Genomic DNA, 16,930 nt, shown 5'->3' with positions numbered 1-16,930 from the left:
AGGAAAATTCAGAAGGATGAGAAATGAGTCTATGCATGAGCAAACCACTAATGTTTAATGTTTGATCAAAGCTGTTAAATGTTCCAGTCTGGCAATGCAGTCAGTGCTAGCGACCAGCTCAGGTACCACAGGCATTTGGAATACTCTGTTAGGTCAATTAGCCAACAGACTTAGTACAGCACTGCAAATGGGATTGCTGCTCCAGCAGCCCTGGGATATCCCAAACACACTATTTCCTATTTCTTTCAATGCTGTATTTACAACTCAGTGCGTTGTTGTGGATAGCCAATCCACAAAACAACTGATTCTTCTTTTAAATATACGTAGTAAGAAATCCTAATTAGCATAACACTGGTATAAATGCTTATTTTTTGACTGTTATGAATAAATTGTGAATGTTCCCCTCTCTTGCTGACCATGGAATGATTTAACACAAATTCATGTGGATGATCTCTCATCTTAATTTTTTTTTTCCCCTCAGAAATGTTTTATAGTAATTTCAGAGGTTAGACTAAGTAACTCCCACACAATCCAAGAGGATTTCTCAACTTTCTTAGTATTAAAACACACAAGGTAATTATGAAGTTATAAACCACAGAAACTACATCAAGGGGTTAAAACACACACACACACACAAATGCTGCACAGCTGCACATTATCTGTTCCTGTAGAAAAATATGCAGTACTTCCAAAAAAGATATCAGGTGCCATCAATGTTAATAAGCAAATGTACTGCTCTTGGGATAGCCAAGCTTGTCCAGGTTGGGCTGACAGGCAAACTGAATCATTGGTGGTGGCCCACACATGAGAATGAGGGTCTCGCTGCCAGGGGGAGGCAGGTGGGCTTCCAGCATCTCTGCAGTGACAAAGCCAGAGCTGTACTTCCAGTCTGCAACAAAGAAATTCATTCAATTACTTGGAATCTCTCTACAGGCTGAAGCCTTTTAAACCACATTAAAATAGCTGAAGAATCAAGTTATGGCACCATCACTGCAAGCCAGGAGAGGGTGAAATTCCTCACTCAGCTCAAACCTAGTGATCCCCTTCCACAGGGACAAGCATGTAGATAACAAGGATCTGGCTGGTAAGACATGGAGGTCTTAAAACAATAAATTATAAAATGTAAAAGAAATGAGCAGGTAGGAATAAAAAGGAAGAGTGAATCAGCTTCTCCAGTGAAGAAGGGTCACCCAGTGGCAGGGAGAGGTATTGAGACTTGTACTCTGTTTTTTTGAGATGGGAGTGGTGAGGTGACAGAGTTTGGTGAAAACAAAAGCTCTGCCATGTAGTTTAGTGATAAGAGAGAACAAGCTAAAAGAGGAAAGAAATGCTAAACTATTTCAAGCAGTAGAATTATTGAATGCATCTGCCACTTGAAGTCAGAAAAACGATGCCTTAATCCATACACATGGCAGCTGTTTCACCAGAATTTTTTCTGGAGCTGCTGCAAAACAAAGAAGTGCACGTAACATTTACAGGTATTAAACAATTATATTAAACAATTTAATGCCAACAACATGTTAATATAACCTGATTTGGGAGATAGCCCAAAATAGAGCTGAACTTTTGATGAAAACTCCCAAAAACTGAAATACATGAGAAGATGCACTGAGTGACATGTCTGACCCAAATGAGGTAAATTATGAGCTCCCACTTTTTAAGGCTCACCTGGCTTAATCCCTCTTTAAAGCAGGGTGTGGGGTAAGATTTGTTTCTGAGGAGTTTAAAAGTGTAAGACAAGAACACCTGACATTGCTCTGATGTCCCCTTGAGCAAGAGTGAAGCTCTGACTGTTTGCACAGGGATGAGCAGAGGCATTTCCATGTGTCCCTACCTTTTGGAGGTCTGTCCAGTGTGTACCACAGCACAAACTGCTCAGGGTGCCTCTTGGCAATGTCTTCTAGCTCAGCTCTCAGCAATATATCATTTTCTGTCTGCAAAATGAGAGTGCTGTTTAGCTCCAAACCATCCCAGGCGCCCTCTGACAGGAGCTCATCTGCCATTCACAACAAATGCAACAATAAAAATTATGCAGATCAAGAAAGTAATTTGGTATTTTGCCCCTTCCATGGTAGCTATCATCATTACAGGCTTCTGTAAATTGAGGTTAAGAACAACAAATTGTGAGACTTAGCAGTCATCTAAACACAGTCCTGAAGATGGCAATTAGAACAACTTTTTAATCCAGGCTAAAATCACGAGCTGGATTTGGCCCTGGCCCTGGCAAATGGCCCTGGACTAGCATGGTGAAGGTTAACTGTAGAGATTAGTGGAAATAAATCTTGTTCCCTTGAAATCAGTGAAGGACTAAGATAAGCAGAGGGATCAGGAGCTGGTCACAGTGTTTATTCCCTAATGTAGGAATGCAGTGCAACTATGAGGAGATACCCAAGTGTGAAAGAGTCTGAAACACGTGCCATCAGTTTAAAAAGCTCAGAGGCCCAAAAACAAGTGGGCTGTTAAAGAAGAACAAACAGATGGGTCAGAGTCCTCACCTGATTAGCAAAAAGGAGGTAACATTTTGTGGAGTCCTTGGGGTCGCTTGTGATCTGACGGATCAGCTGCAACATAGGAGTTATTCCTGTTAAAAACCAGAATGGTTATAAAGTGGGTGTTCCTTTCCATGGCTCCAGCTTCAGTATTAGTGCTGCCTCCCCTCAGTCTTCAATGGGATCTCAGTTTGCACTGGGCTACACATCTCTGGATTTCTAATCCACATGGAGTGCAGAGACTGGGGGGGTTTCTGTTATGACAAACAGTTCCAAAACAAAAACAACAATTCTTGTATGCAGGGTTTTTCTCTTCAGGATTCACTAGTACATCATTTTACCCTCGAGACATTCTCTTAAAATACTTTTTGTCACTGATGGAGTTCTCTGAGGTCACAAGGTAAATCAGTATTCAAACCCTCAGGTTGCTACTCCCCAGAACTGAGCTCAAACCACTGTAATACCTCAGTGTTACCACCATGAAAATAAATTAATGGAAAGAAATGCAGTTGTAAGTACTCTGCTGCCGAAGTACAGTGATAGTCCTCACAAATACCCACAAAGACATTTTCACTCTCTAGACACTCCATATGATGGGGTTAGTTTTACCTGTTCCTCCAGCTATCATCCCAAGGTGCTTTGCAAACTTTTTCTCTGCCTCAGACTTCTTATTAGGCTTGATCAGAAAGGTACCTAGAAGAAATATTCCAAACCTATAGGTACATTATCTTCCAAACAAACATGGATACACATTCCTTGGGAAGAAATCACTATAGATGATCAATTAATAAAGACAAATCTTCTGGAAATCCCTCCCTTCTGCTGAGAGAGGTTCATCAGGAGATTGCTGATCACAGGAGGTCAGCATCCAGAGAAATGCTGAGCACTCTGAGGTGAGACTCAAGTGCACAGCTCCTCTCAGTCGAGATCAGTGCAAAATCTTTCACTCGCATCCTACAAGAGGATTACTTCCCTGAGCTTATTTTCTCACTGTCAACTCAGGCCTGGTTTGATTATGAAATGGAGCTGGCTGTCAGTCAGCTGCTTTTTCAGTAACAGCACTGAGATTCTCAGAGGGCATTTGAAGTCACAATCTCACTTGCTTAGGAAGCATCTAGAGCATCTCCTTCCATATGTATAGCTGAGGTATTTTATTTCCAGTGCACACTTCTTAGTCATGTAATGCAATAGCAATTTTTTCAGATTTACAGGCCCAGGAGTGAGACACTCATCAGTTATTCCTTACACAGAGTACTCTTTCCCATCATATCAACTCTGACAGGCTCACAGTCAAGTCTAGAAAAGGTGGCTTTTCTTCTTTTCCACTTTAAAAAAAAAAAAAAAGAGATTCTCTACAGTTGTCAAGTTTTATAAAACACTTCTGAAAATAACTAATACCTCCCTTTTGCTCTCCCACCTTTGTGTCACAGTACCTGTCCCCTTATAGACCAGGAGTCCATTTGGCCCTCTGAAATCAATGGTATCTCCAATCTTCATGTTATCCAGATACTGGGACATCTTCCCACCTTCTGGAAACTTGGGGTTCACATTTTTGTGGTAGACCTGTAAGAACAATCATTTGCACTTTATCAACCACTAACTTTCCTGCAGACATTATCACAAACTGTAGAACACAATCCTGCAGGCCTGAAATTTGGCACCTGAGAAAGAAATCAAGAGAATTCTTTGCTCTCAGTTATCTCTTGAGCAGGAAGCAGCCAAAATAAGTCAAATGTGCTGTTGGGCACGTGTCCCTCAGCTCCCTGCAAACAGCCAGGATAACAGGGATGGGTGGCAGGCAGATTATGTGCTGCTGCCCTCATTTCACTCTTGCCTCAGGTCACCCCATTTTTGTAGCTGCTCCTTCTGGAAACAGCACTGCTGCATCTTTTCCTTCTAAAACTTTCCCACACAGACTCACAACAGCTTTCTAAGAAAGAAGCATTAGTAGTTCATAGTAGTTAATAAAAGTAAGAAGCATCAAGCAGTTCATAACCATTCACCACCCATGTGACATGAAGAACAGAGCATAAAAAAAAAAAGCGCCTGGATTTTTGCCTAGGGATAAATTCTATCATAGAAAAGGATTAGGAAATCCAGAAGTCCTGGGATCAGATAATCCTGCATCCCTTGGCTTATAGGATTTCCCTTGTTTGACTTGCTTAGAGCTGTTTGCAGTAAGCACCAGCAGCAGCACAGGCATCTAGAGGGAGAGAGGTCAGTATCCATGCACTGCCAAATAAAAGGTATCAGGGAAATTCCTGAAGAGTTGCCAAGGAAGTGATTCCCTCCTCCCTCTACTCTTCCTCTGCCATCCCTCAGTGCCACACAGCAGACAGGATGCAACTTACAACTCAAGGGCAGTGTGAAATGAATTGTTTGCCATGCAGTCACACTACTTGAAAGAGATGAGATCTGATGACAATGAAATTTAATGAAATTTGAATGAAAGACGATGAAATTTGATGACTAAATCAAAACAAACCATTTCACTAAAATGAAGTACTTGCCCTCCTTCCAGTTACCAAACTCATCTATATTAAATGAAAACAAAATTTACCTTTATAATTAAATCAACATAACCTTTTGTCTTGTCAGTGGAAACTGGGGTATAGGCTCGGATCACCAGATTCCCATCAATTTTTGCAGAAAGGTAAACATGTTGGCCTGGGGAGAAAGAATTATAATCTGATTTTTATTTTATTTTTTTTTTCATCCCTGGAGGACAAGAGGGAAAAGCAGGCATTGTAACCTGCTATGCATGCAATCACAGAGAAAATCTTTGCCATACAAATGCTTTAAGAAACATTCAGTTTCTTCTCTTTTTTCAACCCAGAGCAGGAATCTCCCAGGAAGTAATAAAGTTTCAGGATCTTATTCCTAAATTCTTAAGAATGAATCTGGATAAACACAAGCACTGCAGAGCACATCTCAGTTGGTTTACCATTTATCTAGTAAATTCCATTACTCCTTCCCATACAAGGCAGAAGAGAGTTTGGAGAAGAACAAACAGCATGCAAGGACATGCTCACAGCATGGAATGGGATGACCCTGACACCTGCCATACAGCACAGGGAGGTGCCAAACAGTGCAGAACAGAGCCACATCTGCAGATCAGAGAGAGACTTTCCCCTGCACAGACAATCATTGATCCAAGGTCCAAGGTTCAGTGCTGTAAGTGTACCAGGGTACAGGAAAGAAGGCAAATCCTAGGCTGAAATTAGTGCAACAGAACTGCAGATAAAGTTGCATGGACATGTGTGTGATCCGAAGGTAAGTGCATGCACAGAAAAGGCTCTGAATATTTCAGCATCTTCCCAGGCAGCAGAGTTGTCCCCTTTCTCCTTTACAAGTGTGACTGCATTTGCCAAAACCATGAGGGCAATTGCCAACAGACTGAGGGGACCAGATGGAAGTAGAATGCAAGTAAGAAACATGAAAAAGCTTTGACAGATATCACTCTGGCTTATATCCTGACTGGTGATGAGTTCCATCAGGCTCACTTCAGTTTCACTGCTCCATTTCTAACCTACACCACACAAGTGGACAAAGCTCTCACAAAAGATCAGAAACACAACCCTCTGGGAAACCTGACATTTCTCCCTGAGACAGCAGCATTCAGATGCAGCTTTCAACTCCTTGCTTTTCTGAGCCTTAAATTCACAGTCAGAAGTCCAAGAACTGTGAGAAACCAGAAATACGAGTAATTAAGTGTTTGCAGTACTTACCTACAGGTAATCCTAATATATGATTTGTTGAGGGTAGCCCAAATCTGAATTTCTTAGTATCGTGACTGATTTCCTAGAAAACCAAAGTTAGAACGAGGTCAGCATCACCACTACTTTGAATTTCAAACTCAACACAATATGCTTTAGCAAGCCTGCTCCTTGTTAGCATGCAAGCCAAATGCTGGGAAAGGACACAGAAAAGGGCTTTGATAAAGAAAGTTGAAATAACCAGGGGTTTCAGAAGCAGTTTTCTCTTCCTTACTTCTACAAGAAGTGATTTTTGCCTGCCTGCGCAATCCCTACAGCACTTTAGCACAGATAAAATTAGGAAACCCGGTGCCCAAGGCCAGTGAGCACATTCCATGCTTGTGGCCAAGGATCAGGCAACTCAGGGCGTGCAGAAGCTCAGGCTGCTGGGCTTGCTTCTCACGGTGCACCCAGGCCAGCAACCGAGGGACGAACACAGCCGCCACTTAAACACGCCAAGCATCGGGAAACAACACTTCGCAGCGTGGCAGAAACGCTTTTACACACCCTGCTCTACACTGGGAGTATCACAGGGCGGCTTCGGGGCTCACAGCCTTGGAGGGCTCTGTGCCCTGCTCTGGGGATTCGATCCCTGGGGTGGCCAAGAGCCCCTCGGGCCAGCGGACCTACCGCCCTCGGAGCCCCGCTGCCCCACGTCCCCAGCGCCCCCGGGCACCTCCTTGTCCAGCAGCCGCAGCGGGTACTTGGCGAGCGGGTCCTGCAGCGTGACGGGGCCGCTCGGCCTCCGCGCCGTCCCGCGGAGCAGCAGCAGCAGCAGGGCGGACGCGGCCACCACGGCCACGGCCACGGCCACAGGCGCTCCCTGTCAGGAGGAGAAGGGCAGGCGGGGAGGGCACGGCCGGGCCCGGTCCCGGCCCCAGCCCCGGTCCCCGCCCCGGCCCGGTCCCTCACCGCAAGCGCCTCCATGGCGGCCTCTCCCCCCACAGCTCCCGCCGCGCCGGGCCCGCTCAGCCCCGGCTCCTCCCGGTTCCTCCTCTCGGTTCCTCCTCGGGTCCCTCCTCCCGGTCCCTCCTCCTGGTTCTTCCTCCCGGTCCCTCCTCCTGGTTCTTCCTCCCGCTTCTTCCTCCCGGTCCCTCCTCCTGGTTTCTCCTCCCGCGTCCCTCACGCCACCGGGAGCCCCGCTCCGCCCTCAGGCCGCCCCTAGAGTCACATTCTTCATTTCACCGGTTGTGTGAGGTTGGAGAAGCCAAATTCTTCATTTCACCGGTTGTGTGAGGTTGGAGAAGCCAAATTCTTCATTTCACCGGTTGTGTGAGGTTGGAGAAGCCAAATTCTTCATTTCACCGGTTGTGTGAGGTTGGAGAAGCCAAATTCTTCATTTCACCGGTTGTGTGAGGTTGGAGAAGGCTCTGGGGTCACTGAGGACAGGCTGTGACCGGACAGCCCCGTGTTAACCAGCACTGAGTGCCATGGCCAGGCTTTCCTTGAACGCCTCCGGGGACAGGGCATCACCACCTCCCCGGGCATTCCCTTCCAGTGCTTAAAGCTTCTTTCCGCAGGGATAAATTAAAGGAAGAGAGCAAAGTCGAAGTAATCACTTCAGATGAAGAAGTGGCAGTGTTTCTGTGCACTCAAGGCACAGCAATGAATGGGTTCCTAAATGAGAAATAAACCTGCCCTCGTGGCCACTTCTGGAAAAGTGCAAGGGAAACAAAGCGAGGATAAAAGGAAACAGGGAAGATGAGAATGGGGATGTCGTGTCCTTTTGGGCAGAGCCACAGCGGGAGAAGGGTCAGGAATGGGTTATCTCCACAGGCAGAGGAGCACAGAGATAGCGGGACACCATTCCAGGACAAGCTATGGTCACAAATCCTCGCCTCAAAACTAAAATACAACCCCTTTACATGAACCCCCTTGAAAGTATTTTATTATTTTTTTTCCAGTTCTTGTTTTTTTCAGTTGTTTTTAAATCAAGATTTCATTTGCATCAGAAAACAGTTCATATTGTTGCTAAAAGGTACCGGCACTTTACAAGAGACTAGAAAGATAAGACAAACAAAAACAAAACTAGGCTCCTCATAAAATCATACTAGGAGAAACACAAAAGGCCAACATCAAGCAGCCAAGCAAAAAGTTAGTGCCATAACAATCAAATCAAAACCAGACATCTTAAGACAGAATTTAAGACAGGAATTTTCATAAGAGATATCAATTTACCAGCATATAACCACAGCATTCAATATCATCACAGCTGATAACACCTGTAGTTCTCCCCACACGATTTTTGCTGTTTTGAACACATCCACTTGAAATCCTTGTCTTAAATTAATAAACAGATAAAAGTCACTGTGTTCCTGTTAAGCCAAACAGGATAGCAGAGATAATACACATTTGCTCCCAACATAAACTGATACAGTCCACCATAACCAAACATTAACAGGCTTCTATAATAAAAATTTAGAAAGGGTATTTTCCCCCCATTTCTCTCTGAAGATCTCTTCAGAAAGTTTAGCAAAGATAGAACACACATTCTGTATCAATAATGTAACACAGGTGTTAATCTGAATCTCAATTTGCCCCTAATCCTTCCCCTGTTAAATATTTTCATAGCTTCACAAAAAAACTCGTGCTCAATGTCAAACTTTACACTGAAGAGAATGGTCAAATATCTTTACCTTATTAATTGGAAAATACAGTCAGTGAGATTATTATTTCCCCAGCTACAGAATAAAATTAAAAGTTAAAAAAAAAACCTCAAAGAACCAAAGTTCAAAACTAATATAATAAAAAAGGAGGGTTACTGGCACCAAATGCTTGTATGAGAAAAAACTCTCTAAATATTTTTGCCATTTATATCAACAAAATCTAAGTGAGATACATTCTGGTTATTATCTACACCACTGAGTCAAAGGAGGATTATTCTTGTGCTACCTGTTGTACTACCCTACTAATCCAGTTTTAAACTCTGAAGCTGAGAGCAGGAAGAGTCTGCAAAGCTAACTGGTGCCTGTCACCACAGATTTCTGTATAAGCAGCTTTTTGGACATTAAACAAACTGCTAGTTACAAGTTAATTCATGGATTAATTAGGATAGCTATCCATTCTTGCATGGTCCCTTGGCCTGTAACACCTGTCTTTTCAAACACTTTTGTTCAAACACCACACAATTTGTAAAACCAGAAACTGGATTAAAAATATCCTGCAGTATTTTTATACTCTCCAGCATTACATTCGAGGACATGCTTGGCTCATGTGGCTTCTTTTCCCTCTTTTCCCTTCTAAAATGGATTAACAGAGCGTCAGGAGCCTGCAGGTAACTTGTGACTGCTCCAACACTGGTGTAAAGCCAAAGAATCAGTTCAGGTAAATCAGCAGTAAATTCCCCAGGGTAAATATCAGCTACTCTGAATCTTCATCAGTCAAAAACACGCTCCCACCAAATTTTGTTTTCAATGGCATTTGTGCTTTGGGAGTGTTTTACAATGGGATCCATCAGAACTCTTCTTTTGACAGTCACACAATGAAAACAGGGAGAAAAAAAAAAAAAAAGGAAGAATAAAACAGGGTAAATGTTGAAAAGATAATCAGTAAAGACAGGCTGTAAACTTGTCAAAGTGGGCTTAGCTGCCACCTTGTGTCAGTTCATGCTCCTCCCAACCCCAAGAAATGAAGCTGCAAAGCCACAGCAAGGAAAACATTCATCCACACTACAGATGCATTCAAAAGCGGAATAATAATAATACAACTGGAAGAAATAAGATTCAGAAGTTACTGCTGATTTAAGTTCGTTTCTTTTCTGGGCATTCAGCTAGGGATATTTTAAACAGCCAAGATCTCAAGGAGTGCTGGACACCCAAATATAAAAATGGCACCCTGGAAAAGACCTCGAATTAATCATCTAACAATAATAAAAGGATTAATTTAATTATTTTGTTGGGGGTTTTTTGTCATACATACCACTACTATTAATATTCTTCTTGATCCAGTCAACAAAAAAATCAACATTGGTGTAAACTACTGAGTAGCTCTTCTTTCCACATCCCAAACCCCAGCTAGTAATTCCATGGAGGGTATAAATCCCCGAGTTGTCCCACACAGATCATCCCCTGGGTCACTTTACTGGCATTATTATTTTACACAATTATTATTATTATTGTGTAATAGCCCTGACATCTGTCAGGTGCCAGGATGGGGACTTCCAGCTCCTGCAGTTTTTTCCCCTTTTCCCTGTCTTGAATTAAAGCACATCATGCAGTAGAGGCATGAATTAGTGGTTCCAGAAGGAAGCTTTACTCCTTTCCTTTTCAAACGGTCTCCATCTAAATTATCTGATTTCTCTCCTCCTACCCATGTTTCTTCACAGCTAGCTGAGCTTACACAAGTGAAAACTTTTCAACATGTCTGTTCTCCAAAACCCAATGTACAGACAGAAGGAGAGTTCCAGCACAGGATGTGCTATTTAAAACACAGGCACAACACGCCCAAGCAGCATCATTGCTTCAGGTGCACCCCACCTGTGAGCACACACATCCCCGAGGGCTGCAGCATCTCCTCCTCGGCAGGGAGGCACACTGGGAGCACGGAGGGGCTGAATTCCGTGGGCTCAGCCAGTTGCAGCAGGGCAATGTCAGAGTCCAGAGTCATTAAAACTTGGGTGTATAAAATACTGCTTGACTGAGCTTTTCTACGAGAGCAAAGACATTTCCTGGAAGACTTGGGAATGTGAGGCTTTAAGTAACCTTGGTGTTATCAATTTCCAAGATGCCTTATGAAGAGAACACATTTAAAGGCAGCTCCAGAAACCGCCAGCTTTCTGATATTAACAAGTCAAGATTATGCGTCTGTGACATGGAACAGGGAACATGCAGAAAACTCCATCCAGCAGCAAGGGTAGGAAGAGAGTCTTGGAAAAACATTTATGCAGTGTGAATAAAGTGGCAACTCATGCCCTAATTGATTCTGTCTTGGTGACAGTCACCAGTGAGTACAGAGACAATGCACCTCTCACTCCCACATCCTCCAGGACACGGAGCTTTAGAGCTCAGTGAAGGCACAGACCTGTGTTGACAGCCACACAAAAGCTGTTGTGTAAATGCAGATTAGGATCAGTGTGCAGGCTGTTGGATTGCAGCACCACAGGACAATTTGGGAATCGCATTTACATTAGAAGCTATTTTGCAAGATTGATTTGTAGTTCAGTACTAAGCGGAGCACACAGTGCCTGTCTTGCTCTGCAAGATCATGAAGTCCTGTTACCACCATCCATCAGTCTCTGTATGCTTCCCTAAGGAAAAATAAAAAGTTCATTGTCAGGCTGATACAAGAGCAGATTTGAAACCCGTGAATCTTAAAACCTGCAATTTTCCAGCACACGTGTGTGGAGCAGAGGAATCCAGAGGCAGTGTAAGCTGCAGCCAGGCCTGTGGCACCCTGGATGGAGCCAGCAGGCTGCAGGGACACGCCTGCAGTCACAGACATCCCCAGGGAAGGGCTCATCCCAGTGCACTCACCTGGAGTGAAAGCAGTGGGCAGCTGGGACGAGCCACTCTTGGGCAAGGATTGCTGTTCTAAAGGTGTGCTCATCTGCCAAGGCCACCAGCCGGGCACAGCTCCTTCACCTCCACTTACCCTACTGAACAGGAACCTGGGCTGATTTGAAGGCATTCCACAAACATCCTCTGGAACAGAAAGCACTGATGTTCCAAGAAGCCTTTAGAGGTTAAGACTGGGAGAAATAAAGAACGTTCCAGTTAAGGGCAACCCCACAGCTTCTCAAGCTCCACCTCCCCCTTTTTTGCTAAATCTTCCAACTTCCCTCATTAAAAAGTATCCAAATGTTTACACCACTGTGAGGAGATGATCTCAGCTAAAACAGAGCTTCACCAAGATGAAAGCTACCACCTACCTTCAAAAGTTTTAGCCTCAAAACTACAATGAACAGAGGCTCACCTCGTTTTCCTTAGAGCACTAGAGGGGAAAAGGGCAGCTCTAAAATGCTGGTTATTGTTTTCAATTGCTGTGTATTTGCAACTTGCAATTGCAATTTGCAATTGTTTTCAACAAAGGAAGTAGGTGTAGGAAGTAGGTGTAAACTGATATATAAGCTGAAATGTTACTGAATTGCTGTACATGACTTAGCAAGATGAAAGAAACAAGAAAAATTAGGTTCTGCTAAAGCCAAAGCATGTAAATGTCACTGTGCATATTTTTATTTCCTCAAAATACCTTATTTAAAAAATCTGGACCAACTGCAACTATTAGGTATTTTGAGAATTCGTAAATTCAATTATAAATTCATAAATCAGTTTATAAATTCCAAAAGGTACTGTCTATTCCCATGAAGGAAGCATAACTGAGGTTGTCTTACCTGTTGTAACCTTTATTTCTTCTTCAGTAACATTCAGGTTTTCAAAATCCTCTTCTCTAGTTGAATTCAAAATATTTAAATCTAGCAAATGAGTGTGGTGAGTGTGTTAGCAGGATGATTTCAGTTTTATTTGTATTATAGTATAACTTTTATTTTCTTATTTATTTTTGTAGAAGAAACATTTCTGTTGGAGGGATCTGTGCTAATATGGTAATAAAGTGCTATTTAAAATGCACCACAAACACAACTCTCAGGTTTTGGCCAGATTTATTGTTTGTCTTCACCCTTCATTAGCCCTTTGTTTAATTCCTGAAGAGGTTCACAATCCATTTTTTTTTTTCACTGAAACAATTTTTTAGATGAGAATCTCCTAGAACAAATTAATTCTGATCAGGCAATTCACTGAAGAGCCCTTTGTGCTGCCCCAAGGAGGCATTTCCCCAAGTTCCTATTTAGTTTTCTATTTCCTGTTAAATGAACAAAGGACACTGCAGCTCTGAATCCTCCAAAGGTCTCTGTTTCATCAGAGTGGAAGACAGCCAGCATCACAGCAGAGGAGCTTAGGACAGGTGCTGGTAGGGCAAATCCACAAGACTAGACTAAAAATGAGAAAGCAAAGGCTCAGAAATGAACAGGTACTGTTTAATCCTTCTCTCTGACAACAGTGGGTGCACAGTATTCTGCATATTCCAGGTTTCAGACAGGAAGGTAAAAGGTAGCCATGACCAAGAGCTGAGCAGGCTGAGGCTGAAGGTCTGATCCATTGCTGGAGCCTGTCCTCGTTCAGCAGGGTCCCTTCACCATTTCACAACACTCCATTGCAGCACCCACAAACTTCATTACAAATTAAACACCCAGCTACCTGATTTTCCCTAATCTAAGCAGCAGCTTCAAGCAAGTGCTGAAAACAGTTCTTTGGGATGGGCTTTCCTCTCATTCACTATAAGGCAAGTGGCAAAAACTCCATGAATGATGCTCTGGGATGAAGAGCAGCTGGACTCTGAAAAGGAGAAGTCTCAGGTGCTTTGTGCAGGATCGTTCCTATAGACCCAAATTACTGTGCTATGTGTTTTCTTCATTGGAATTATTTCAGAGCTGCATTTCACACAGAATTTAAACACTCAAAAATGGCTCACTTCAATGTGGCTTTGCCTCTGTAAGTGGAGGAGAATTAGCAGTACCTGCAAGCATTTTTCAGGGTACTGGAACTAGTACCTATAACATTACCTGAGACTCCACAAGTAAACTTTATTTACACTGGACAATAGGGCTGGTGAAAGTCATAAAAGAAATAAATTATCCCCAAAATAAATAAAAAAAAACTTAAAAAATCAAAATTCAAACCAATTTTCTCCTCTTTTCCCACATCTTCATACACACTCATGGTATCACAGGAACAATCTTCACTCTCTTCTACTTCAAAAGATTGGTATGTAAGTTTTAAATAAAAAAAAATTAAAGAGGGAACCTCGTGAGAGTCATCTTGAAAAAATTCAAAGATCTACAGGGCCTTTAGTATTGTGAGTGATTCCTGCAAGGTTTGGTTTCTGAGACATTCAGACCTCTCACAGGTGATACATAAATATTAAATTTTCTGGAAGAATCTGCAATGATAAAATTCAAGCCAGTAAATCCTATTTTACCATAACCTATCAAAGCTAAAGCTGTCTGTCTTTTGGGATGGATAGTGATTCCTCTACATCCAGAGCATTATTCATGCTTGATCTTGTTTGTCTTTAGCTGCCCCATTTCTTGTTAGCTCAGTGCTGCCCATTTCCATCAGGTAGACACAAAAAGGATTCACGTTGTACCTTGGTTTCGTGGTTCTGTGGGGCACAGACAATCCTGCCAGGCTGCTCTAGTGCTCTCCAACACTCCTTCTTCAAAAAGGACAGCCAGGGACTCCCAGCCAGCGTCTGGAAATCCAGGCAGGAAAAACAGAAAGGAAAGAACAGCTGGAAATGCTGCCAGAGCAGGAACAGAGGTTCTTTTAAGGAGTTCATCAGGAGGTTCAGCAGGAATTCTTTCAAGGCTCAGCAGGTGGCCCTTGGGCCCATCCTTAGGGATGGTGAACTGCTGTGCACAGCAAAACCAAACACAATTCCCCATTTCAGCCTCAGCTGCCTCCCTCAAGGCCCCCCATGAAAGCATCACCCACACAGAAATACCACAGGAGCTTCCTCTGCTTTATTTTCTCCTGACTTTTTTTTCCAGGTCTCCACCCAAGAGTGTAGGCAGGCACATTACTTGGCTTAAATTTACCAGGAAGAATATCTGGTGTAAGAGCTTTGTAAGTAATGGAAAAAAACAGTTCCATAATCCTCGTTGTCAGAAACAAATTTCAGCCTTATGCTATTGGAGCCAAATAAAATAGGTAATGGAATATCTCCTCCACAGAATTTCCCTGAAAAATAACATTAGAGAATAATCGCTGTTTGAAGCCTTCAGTTACTTGAGAAAACTTGCATGTACCATTTTTAATACTTTGATATCAAAATTTTAGGATGCAAAGGAAATTTCCTATTCATCCCTCTACTTTCCCTATTAACCCATTAGCCCAAATAGATTCACACTATTAAAGAGTGAAAATCATTGACACCAGAAATGTGATAACAGTTCCCTACCAGGCTTTTTCCAACCTCTTCACCTCCCACATGCCAATTTTTTTATTTCAGATCCTACATCTCAATGTATCAATCAAGCAAATACAGGTGAAACATAACAAACCACCACATCCTCACAGGGTGTGCTTGCTGTTAGAGTAAGGAGTGCTCTGGCAGGTTATAGATCTTAAAGGTCTTTTCTAACCTGAATGATTGTTTTAAAGAACAAGGGGACAAAAACTCACCACCAGTCTGTCATCTTTTTGAATAGACTGATAAAGAATCACAGTCACAGGATGTTTCTGGCTCTACCTCAAAGTGGGAGAAACAAAGCAGTATGTAATTCCCTTCTGGCACAAATAGAGTCCATATACACAATCTGGAAGAAGAAATCAGTTCCCATTCACAAAAATGCAACCAAAACCACCCCAAAACCTACCCTTGATTGGGGAATATTCTCTGGGGGAAGACTTTATTTTCTCTTCTTACTGGTGGTTTTGACAGAAGTGATCAGGCCTTCCAGGAAAATGCAATTCCCCTTCCCTGTTGCAGAGTTTCCCATCCTGAGCACTACAAAAGGCTGTGAGTTAACCCATAAAGGAAGGAATCAGGATTGACTCATTTGCAATCAGCTGTTCCAGCAAAAAGCTCAAACATCTGGAGGCTGTTGTGAGAGAGGATGGCTCAGCTGCACTTTGTTTCTGCTGGCAGACTGGTGCTGTGTCTTCTCTTCCTCTCTTTTATTTGGAATGATGGTAAATCAGCTTTAAAACCCATCATCTGGGAGCAAGGATGAAGCCCTGCTAATGGGCTCTCATTTTTTTTTTGTAAATGGCAGGGCTTTTCTTTTACCTTAAAGAAACTCTTGGCTACATGAAGATTTCAGTACAAATAATTTTCTGTGAGGAAAAATAGATACCCCAAAAAATAACCAAAGTGTTCATGGCAGCCCATCTGTAGCAATGCCCTTGGTTATGCTACAGCAGGAGATTTTTGCAACAGTTCAATTTGCTGTTAAAAATTACTTTCATAGGAGAAGCAAAAGCTTTCCCCTTCAGCCAAGTGTCAGCAGAAACACAATACCACAAAAATCATCTCCTCTTGCCCTTCCTTCTGCTTGCAAGGTAACCCAGTCAGAGCAACATCTATCAAAACTATCTAAACACAAACACAAACAAATTTAAAACAAATTTAAAGTCAAGTACTTTTTAGATTATTTAGATTATTTCCCCTGCAGCATCCTGGGAAGACTAATAAAAACTTGCAAAAATGTTTTCAAAAAGGTTTCTTTCTTTATAAATTATATAAACAACTATTTAATACTTTATATAAGCAACAATTATATAAAAGAACTACTTTTTTATGCTCTAGCACAGATAGAAGATACTGGGGAAAAGTAGTGTACTCACCTGTGGAGCTTTTCAATTTCAGATCTAATAGAGGAGGGATAGAGAAGGGGGAGGAAAAAGAAGAATAAATCACTGTGGTTTCATATTCACAATTTTGTTATTTGCAATTTTGTACCACTGGCACTGAGGCAAATCCCAGGAGTTTTCAGGGACTCAGGGCCTACAATAAACTAGGGCTTAGAATCAAAATAAAAATTGCAATGCTGATGTTGGAACAAACAGTTCTGGAGCAGCCCCTAACAGAATGAGCCACACTGTTCAGTCTGAGCAGCACTTTTTCACAAGCTAAATCCTTTTCATTTTTCTCTGACCCTTTATGGGGATTCCTTCTTCAAATCACCAATTG

The 16,930-nt window shown here is 42.5% G+C and overlaps 2 protein-coding genes across 9 annotated transcripts; both read right to left on the bottom strand.

Moving 5' to 3' along the window:
* Positions 1-24: 24 nt before the first annotated feature.
* Positions 25-7,277, bottom strand: CYB5R2 (cytochrome b5 reductase 2). Its single transcript, XM_005531573.3, has 9 exons — positions 7,157-7,277; positions 6,921-7,067; positions 6,218-6,290; positions 5,050-5,156; positions 3,923-4,052; positions 3,099-3,182; positions 2,496-2,581; positions 1,835-1,934; positions 25-889 (listed from the first exon to the last, which is right to left on the bottom strand). The coding sequence occupies exons 1-9, from the start codon at positions 7,169-7,171 to the stop codon at positions 717-719; spliced, it is 915 nt and encodes a 304-aa protein (XP_005531630.1). The 5' UTR covers positions 7,172-7,277; the 3' UTR covers positions 25-716.
* An 827-nt stretch (positions 7,278-8,104) lies between these two features.
* LOC102108472 (uncharacterized) lies at positions 8,105-15,870 on the bottom strand. Of its 8 annotated transcripts, none has more exons than XM_088058429.1 (7): positions 15,615-15,870; positions 15,421-15,487; positions 14,835-14,976; positions 14,384-14,488; positions 12,573-12,653; positions 11,716-11,883; positions 8,105-11,489 (listed from the first exon to the last, which is right to left on the bottom strand). In XM_088058429.1, exons 3-7 carry the CDS (start codon positions 14,887-14,889, stop codon positions 11,458-11,460), a joined length of 441 nt encoding a protein of 146 aa, XP_087914555.1. In that variant the 5' UTR covers positions 14,890-14,976; positions 15,421-15,487; positions 15,615-15,870; the 3' UTR covers positions 8,105-11,457. The 8 variants fall into 8 exon arrangements, 5 of the variants coding, with proteins under 5 accessions (XP_087914555.1, XP_087914554.1, XP_087914556.1 ...); XM_088058428.1 differs by having other exon boundaries at positions 15,421-15,483; XM_088058430.1 differs by having other exon boundaries at positions 11,834-11,930; positions 15,421-15,554; positions 15,665-15,870.
* Between the last annotated feature and the right edge of the window lie 1,060 nt (positions 15,871-16,930).

This window comes from Pseudopodoces humilis, chromosome 7 (assembly GCF_049639895.1).
Source record: "Pseudopodoces humilis isolate 2021_Gansu_Grassland_sample_001 chromosome 7, ASM4963989v1, whole genome shotgun sequence".
NCBI classification, from domain to species: domain Eukaryota; kingdom Metazoa; phylum Chordata; class Aves; order Passeriformes; family Paridae; genus Pseudopodoces; species Pseudopodoces humilis.
This window is presented reverse-complemented; position numbering and strand designations above follow the sequence as displayed.

What these genes read in the sequence shown, in the direction of transcription:
- LOC102108472 (XM_088058429.1), bottom strand. Translation starts at nt 14,889, where the DNA reads ATGGAACTGTTTTTTTCCATTACTTACAAAGCTCTTACACCAGATATT. An exon ending in CACAGAACCACGAAACCAAG is followed by an intron (nt 12,654 to 14,383) that starts GTACAACGTGAA and finishes CTCATTTGCTAG; the next exon opens with ATTTAAATATTTTGAATTCA. An exon ending in AGAAATAAAGGTTACAACAG is followed by an intron (nt 11,884 to 12,572) that starts GTAAGACAACCT and finishes TTTCTGTTCCAG; the next exon opens with AGGATGTTTGTGGAATGCCT.
- CYB5R2 (XM_005531573.3), bottom strand. An exon ending in TATATTAGGATTACCTGTAG is followed by an intron (nt 5,157 to 6,217) that starts GTAAGTACTGCA and finishes CTTTCTCCCCAG; the next exon opens with GCCAACATGTTTACCTTTCT. An exon ending in ATGTTGATTTAATTATAAAG is followed by an intron (nt 4,053 to 5,049) that starts GTAAATTTTGTT and finishes TTGTTCTTACAG; the next exon opens with GTCTACCACAAAAATGTGAA.